The 8,067-nt window shown below is 34.0% G+C and overlaps 1 protein-coding gene across 1 annotated transcript; it reads right to left on the reverse strand.

Moving 5' to 3' along the window:
• Window positions 1–6,331: 6,331 nt before the first annotated feature.
• LOC136036818 (uncharacterized) lies at window positions 6,332–7,459 on the reverse strand. Its single transcript, XM_065719149.1, has one exon. It carries the CDS (start codon window positions 7,457–7,459, stop codon window positions 6,332–6,334), a length of 1,128 nt encoding a protein of 375 aa, XP_065575221.1.
• Between the last annotated feature and the right edge of the window lie 608 nt (window positions 7,460–8,067).

The raw sequence follows: 8,067 nt of genomic DNA on the forward strand, positions 1-8,067 counted from the left end.
TGGCAGTTAATTCCGGAAAATTTTATGACGACCATATTAAAAGTTAGATAGAGGATTTTTGGTAATAGGGAGAGATCTAGAACAGTTGTTTATATTGGGGTGGGGGGGGGGGGAGAAGCAATGTGAAAAGGCTGTCAATGAGAAAAATCTTGGGGGGGGGAGCAATGTTACAAAGGTGACAATAATTGACCAAATTGACCAATTTATTCTAAAAAAGACTAGGATTAGAGAAAAAACAAAGTAGGAGGGCAACATAAAAAAGCCTGGGGTCCCAGAGTCCCCCCCTCCGGACCGTCTGTATCCGCTGGCTTACATAAACGTCTATAAAAAAAGAAACAGATGGAAATAGAAATACATAAATATTCAGAAAATACAGTGTAGGACTAGAGTAAAATCAAAAAGGTAATACATCCTAAGATTAGGTTAACAAAGCCATTTAAAGAATAGACAAAATTACTACTTTTATGTATGGCCCAGAACCATCTATGTTCCCATGGAGGAGGGGATGGGGTGTGGGTAGGATGCAATTATTATATTTGACAGTTGTATTAAACAAAAATTGGTAGATCTCTTTCAATTCTTGTCCTATAGCCTACTATAGGCTATCCATTTTTCAAATTTGCGAAAGTTTACTAACAAAGCAACGTTTAATTGAAAATAGTTTCAAGACTTTCTTGACTCTAAGAGTTGTGCTTAAAATTAAGTCTAGCATTGGAAAGTAATAGAATAAAGCTAGGAGTATAGGTAAAGGTATAAGGAAGAGCTTGACTGAACATCACTTTGTCCACGAATTTATGAGAAAAAATTTAATTTGAATAAAATGCTCGGTGAGGGCACAACACTGGTGTGCTAAAATATTTTTGTGTTATGCCACCAAAAACTAATTGGTGGCGCACCATTAATTCGTAATTAGAAGAATTTAGAAGACTAAATTGACAAGGCTGTATCTGGTGGGAAGGGACAGGGGATACTAACCCTTCCCTAAATTTCTGTTCGGCTCGATAAAACATAGCGAATATCAATATCAATAATTTTGACGCGTTTTTTAAACTTTTCTTTTTAAAACTCCCATCTTCTTAACAAAATCATGGATACGTTTTCGTAAATTGTTACAAGTTCTTTTCAAGAAAGCCTTCAAAGCAAGAGTTCTTGGGGCTCCTAATTCCTTTTCATCATCGTTACCATAACCAAATATCGGATAAAATAAGAACGTAACATAAATCTTAACTTCTCTCTACGATTATTCTACTCCAAATGATTGACAATGAGATCTTAAACTGCCTGAAAATTGAATTATTTCAACCATCCATATTTCAACCATGCAAGTGATTAGGCTGTAAAATGGACTTTCCCCAATTATTTAAAGGCAATATCGAGATGAGATATTCCTTCTACAATCTCTTCAGTCTGAATTATATATTTATTGAGTCTGAATAATAGATGAATGATATATTTAAACGAGACTTATGTCTCGTTTTATCTTACTTTAGCCTTACTTTAGTCTCTAAGTGGTGTATGTTTGCGACATATACCATTTTGGTCAGAAATGTGTTATTTATGTTTCTTGGCTAACGTAAGCCTTTAATAATCACAGCTGCAGTGGGTTTTCGGAACTATATGATACGGGGATTCGCTTGTAAAAATATTTTTCCAGTGAGTCCTCCACTAAAAATACAAAGGAAACAACCTGAGACTGAAGAAAACGCTCAAATCTCAGGTGCTCTCAATGGGTCAAAGACCTCGATCAGTTGTTTGAACATGGCCAATGGGTTTTCTCAAAGGAATTCTAAATTTCCTCTAGAGTCATGACCGCAAATCAAAGAAAGGCGAATGTTTGATTTGATAAATTTAGGGCAGTGTGGATGCATATCAAGACAAAAGTGATAATTTTGACATTTAAGACCCACCTTTAAAATGACATTAAGAGAACTGACTTTTCAGGGGCTCTTTTTTCATTTTTAAAGCATTGCAAATGCAAAAGTTAAACTTTGGCGTAAAAGCTAAAGGTGGATTATAATGAGTGCAATAGAGAAAATGAATAGAAATGAAATATACATGATATATATGAGCTAGAGAACTACACTAGAACATAAAATAAGTTATCCATCTACATAATAAGAGGGTTGATTATTATTTAATTTTTGTAAAAAATGCTTTTTATTTTAATATTTCACTTAATATTTGCTAGAGATCATTCTTTACTATAACTTATTTAAGAATAAAAAACGCAAAAAAAGCCTATGGCTTATTCTCATTTGGAATAGTAAGAGACAAACTTCAGAGAACCAGGCAGTTAACTAAGTCCAATATTTGCAAGAGTTTGTTAATCACTAGGTTCCAGCTATCTCTACAGCCATGATACAGATGAAATTTAAATAATCCCCATTTATTATTAATAATTTCAACGGTCTAGAGTTCGTTTTTACTATAAATTAAAAAATTTAGATTATTTATCAGAAATCAAAAATATATTTTCTGTTTACAAAATAACTAATGCAATCCTGAGTCCAAAACTTAAAATAAAGAAAATGATTTTTTTATGGGAATACCCATTAAAATACACGTCGGGTAGTTAGAATCTAACAAAAAATAAAATAACCTTAAAATTTTCAGATATTTTTCTAGTTTTAATGAAAAAATCTAAATTATTTCTCAAAAACCATAAGCATTTTTGTAGTTTACATAATAATTTTAGGAATCCTGAACTGAGAACTAAAATAAAATAAAATTCTCTTGTCGAAAGATATGCGTGTGTAAGCATTGCATTCACTTTTTATGTCATAGATTATAATCATCAAGTTTGTACATAAAAATGCACCTTTTTGTTATTTTAAAAACTTTTTGTTTTAGTCTTTGAAAAAAGGCACTAGATGTGGCAATTTTCTTAATTATGAGCCATTACTCTATATGGTTTTCCATTGTCCAGCTATCTGAGTTAAAAAAAAATAGAAAGAAAATATACTTTTGATGCAGAATATTGGGGTTGTAGCCACTTTCCTTGATTTTCAAATCAATATATTTTTTTCTGCTATTCAAGCCAAGGAATAATTAGTTTGATTTGTTGGGGTATTGTACAAAGCGATCCTAATAGTGTAATTCTTTTTTTTATCTGGCTCTAGTCTTAGGAGTTATGGGCTATTTTGTTTTTACTTTGGGACGTGATCGTCTCTTATTAGGTTGCTAGCTACCGCTGCAACCTGGATATCTAATCGAAACAAACAGTTTGTGTTAATGAACTGTAAAAGTGGAGCTACAAGGCTCAATAGTAAACAAAACTCTAGAAACGAAATTTTAATATCAATCGATATGTCGTCGACTTATTAGGCTGATTCCAAATATATAAGACTTTTTAGACTTACTTTAATCCATAAAAGGCTAAGAAATTGCGAAAATTTGCCTGATTTTGAAAGAGGGAGGAAGTACCTACTAATAGTAAAAGAATTCTAATTAAAATACAATCATTAGATTTGGCGTATGATAGGACCTTACTGTACAGATTTCAAGCCCCTATCTACAAAAGTTTTGAATGTTGTATTATTTGCCAAAAAAAGAATCACGGAGGCATAATAATTTTTCGTTTTTTCTAGGGGTAATTTTATCGAACCAACAGTCCTAGAACTTTGGAAGACGGCTCATTTCATTGGAAATTAAAATTTCTGGCATCCCTTTTATTTGATCAAAAAGATTGGATGGCTACAAGCCCTTCTTCCCACGTCTCTTTTTCCTTAAAAAATTGTTCGATCAAAATTGTAAGATAGCTGTTTTTTTAGAGCTTATTTGAAAGGTTCTAAGACTATACCCTTATATTTAACATTACACATAAAGCCCCTTAGGATAGGTCTGGGGATGAAAGTATGCTAAGGATAATTTGCTAAGCATAAAAAGGATAATATACAATCTATGAAAACCAGTTTCATTGTCACAAAGACAAACAACAGGTGACGAAATGCATTGGCCTTTTTTAACTTGGGCTATATATTAGCACGTTTGGGGGATATGGTAATTTTAGATTAGAATAAATTACCTCCACACTCCTTAATGTTCAAATATACATCGGAAAGTATATTAGTATATAAACTAAAGTATTATATTTTCATCATATTTGGCTTACATCATTAGGATTAACATAACTTTACATTTTGGGTGTGTTCCGTATAAGTAACAAGTACTTCTTTTTTTAAAGAAGCAACGCCTTGTCGAAGTTTGTGAAGAGTGAGGTATATTTTATTCATGAAAATATAAAAGTGCTACTTCCAAAACTTGTCGCTGGTGTCTCAATAATTACACTAGCTCAAATAAAGCAAAAAGAAAAATAGTATCGGTAATTTTTGGGATTAAAACTGTTGTTTTGGGTCTATAAGAAAAAAAAGAAGCAAAACAAGTATTTCAATTACTAGTACTACTACTACTAATAACTCACTGCAGCACCAAGCCACCTGAGGCTAACGCAGCTACGCACGCTCCTCCTCCAACCTAATCTATTTAAAGCCTCCCTCTTTACACCCTCCCAGGAAGTTCCCATTTCCTTTTAATCTTTATTTATGACATCCTCCCAACCCAGACAAGGAGGACCTGATTTTTGTGTAGCCCTGGACGATTGGCCAAAAAGGACAATCTTCAATTAGATCACCAATAACCAATTTTCAGTGAGCAGGGTATAAGCCAAGGGTACCGGTTAGGGACAATACAGGGAGGAAGCAAGATTTTTGTTTAAAATATGCAAAAAGGTGTTTCAAAATTTCAAGGGCAATTTTTGCTTGAGAAAAAACAAAACATTCATCTAAAGATATTTTTCCACATCTGGGGGTAATTCTACCCCATTCCTGTAGGTGCTTATGCATAAAATATGGTGAAGATACAAAAAAAACGATTAATTTCAATGATAAAAAAAATTATAATTATAGAGATCTCAAGTCAATTATCTAGGGATTTACATGCTGATCTAGTTGTTTTTATTTCAAAGTCTCTAGCAATTTTTTTTTACCTGGCGGCAACTTTATTTCTCCTGAACGTGTTCATCCTGTTTTCAAAATGGAAGAAAGCATGGAAACAAGAAGAATTCAGCAAGAAAGATTTGAAGGACTCTGCCAGAAGAGGTTAGAGTCTATAGTAAAATTCTAATTTTGGCTATCTTAGAGAGGGGTTAGGTTAGGAAAATGAAACTTTCAGGGATGGATCTACAGGGTAAAGTATGTCCTGGGAAGGTATTTTGAAGTACCTAGGCCACCTCCACTCCTTCTCCCTTTAGTTGGTCCTGACCGTTGATGCATTTACAAATCTGTGTCTTATAAAAATGAAACCTTGCAAAATAGATCTTCTGCTTAAATGATGTATAACCTAATTGTTTTGTACTTAATTGTACAACTTTGCTGAATTTACAAGGTTAATTGATTACAAGAATAATTTATTACAATGATTACATTAAAGCATTACAAAATTTAATGCAAATGCATTTCTTAAATTTTCCTAAAAACATTAATGTGGCTTAAAATTCTACTCAATTAGTAGGAATTGTATTTTCAGAACTAAAGCCAGAGAAAAAGAAACTGATAAATAAAAATTATGTAAAAATGTTGTTTTTCAAAATTTCAAGGTAAATAGGCTGACTCCATATTATTGGCTAACCAATAAAGTGAACATACCACTTGATGCCTTTTTTTATGCTCTTTGCAAATATAATAATTGCCTCTATTGCAAATTCAAATTGGTAAAATTCTAGTTAATTGACTTCTTGTTATCTCAGAAAGGGTTTAGGTTAGGAAATTGAAACTTTCAGGGATGGGTCTACAGGCTAAAGTATGTCCCTGGAAGGTATATTTTAGTACCACTCCTCCCTCTAGAGGGCCCTGACCTTTGATGATCTCCACTCCTCCCTCTAGAGGGCCCTGACCTTTGATGATCTTCAAAATATGTGTGTTATAAAAGTGAAATCTTGCAAAATAGATCTTCTGCTTGATTTTTGATCTGCTTGAAAATTGTTTCCAGCTTCACAACTTTGCTCTATCCCAATTTATAAGGTTTTAAAGATATGCAAATACATTTCCTAAATTTTGAAAAAAAAACTTTGATATGACTCAGCATTCTACTCATAACAGGAATTGCATTTTCAGAACTAAAGGCAGAGAAAAAGCAACTGGTGACTAAAAATTAAGATAAAATGTTGTTTTGTCAAAATATCATTAGGTATAGACCTGTCATTACCTTAAATTGCAACTTGAAGCAATTGAAGGATTTTCCATCCTGTAGCATTGCTCTGCATTTCTTCAAAAAATTGCCATGTGGATTGATTTGGAATTGTTTTGAATATTGATTTGGTTTTATTGACTAGGGTTTATTTTCTGATCTGGGACTCCAAGGTGTCCCATTCCAGCCTCCATTCCTTATTGCTCCACTCCTTGTCAAGTGAGAGTTTGAATTCTTTGACGGTCTTGCTGGATACAGTATGATTGCTCAGGGAGTTCCACTGGTCTACTACCCAGTTGGTTAGGAAGTGATGGCATTCCCTCCTCTGAGCATTGACCTTTATGAGCTTCTTAGAATGACCCCTTGTCCACTGTGATGAATCATTGAAGAAGAGACCATGAATTGGATTGTTGTGAATCAGTTTGTAAGTTTTAATCATGTCACCCCTTTTTCTTTGGTAAGTCATACTGCATAAGTTCAGAGTTTGCAGTCTCATTGGGTAAGGAAGATGTTGGCACCCATCTACTATCTTTGTTGCTCTCCTCTTTACTTTCTCTATCATGTCCTTGTCCACTTTGTAGAAGGGAGATGCAATTGACATGCCAGTTTCTAGCCTTGGTCTGACAAGACTTTTGTATAGCTTGGTGATTGTTTGTGGAGATCTAGTTGTGAATGTTTGTTTAATTGTCCCTAAAGCGCAGTTTGCACTAGCTACAATCTTTTCAGTATGACATTGAAACTTTAACTGGCAGTCAACTATGACACCCAAGTCTCTTTCCTCTGTAACTGCAACTAGGGGTTCTCTTTGACCAGTTATTTGGTTTTGCATGGTGTAAATATGTTTTTGATTTTTATTGCCAAAATGTAAAACTTTACATTTACTTGAATTAAATTCAAGTAGCCATTGTCTAGCCCAGTCATCCAGCTTGTTGAGATTGGCTTGGATTGATGCAGCCTCTGCCCAAGATGATGCTGCCCCAATGAGCTTAGAGTCATCTGCATAGAGTGTGAGAAGGTTTTGGAGTATTTCAGGAGCATCATTGATATATATGTTGAAAAGTGATAGCCCAAGCATGGTTCCTTGGGGAACTCTGCTAAGAACAGGTATAGGTGACAATAGTACATGTACTCCTTTATCATTAATAACAGCAACTCTTTGGGTTCGTTCTCCCAGGAAGTCTACAATCCATTCAGTGATGTCCAAGTGGATGTGACAAGCTTGAAGCTTTCTTTTCACCTTTAGGTGTGCAACTTTGTCGCACACACTACAATTCATGTAGGTGAATTTCAGGGCTCTCTAGAGGGAGAAGGAGTGGAGGTGGGTATTCTAAAATTCCTTCCCAGAATATACTTTAGCCACAAGACCCAACCCTGAAAGTTTCATTTTCCTAACGTTACCCCTTTCTGAGACAACAAGAAGTCACTTAACTAGAAATTACCAATCACTTTATTAAACAACTATAAAAAACTGCTGATGAGCCATCACTCTGCTTAGAGATAATCCTTTAGCAGGGCATGAGAAGTTTTATATTTTCTCTTTGTTTAAAACAACTTAATTTTTTTGCTTCAAGAATAACAGAACAAGAAGTCAATGATCATTGTATTTAGTAGTTATCATAAAATTAAAGGTTTATGATCCTGAGCAAGGTGAAGATCTATATCCTTAATGATAATCATCTACAAGCTGCTGATCTCAAATATTTTTTTTTTTAACTGAGATATTCTTAGCCACTTACATTGGAAGTTTTTATCACACATTTCTGGAATTTGAAACATCTCTAGAAACAGATCTTCCTTCCTTATGTTCTGGTCTTTCTTATGCTTTGGATATGGATTCCTACTATCTTTCTGAGTTTCTTCTGAAAAACCTCAGATAAATGCTGC

The sequence above is a fragment of the Artemia franciscana genome, chromosome 16 (genome assembly GCF_032884065.1).
Source record: "Artemia franciscana chromosome 16, ASM3288406v1, whole genome shotgun sequence".
Lineage (NCBI taxonomy): Eukaryota > Metazoa > Arthropoda > Branchiopoda > Anostraca > Artemiidae > Artemia > Artemia franciscana.

What these genes read in the sequence shown, in the direction of transcription:
- LOC136036818 (XM_065719149.1), bottom strand. Translation starts at nt 7,459, where the DNA reads ATGAATTGTAGTGTGTGCGACAAAGTTGCACACCTAAAGGTGAAAAGA.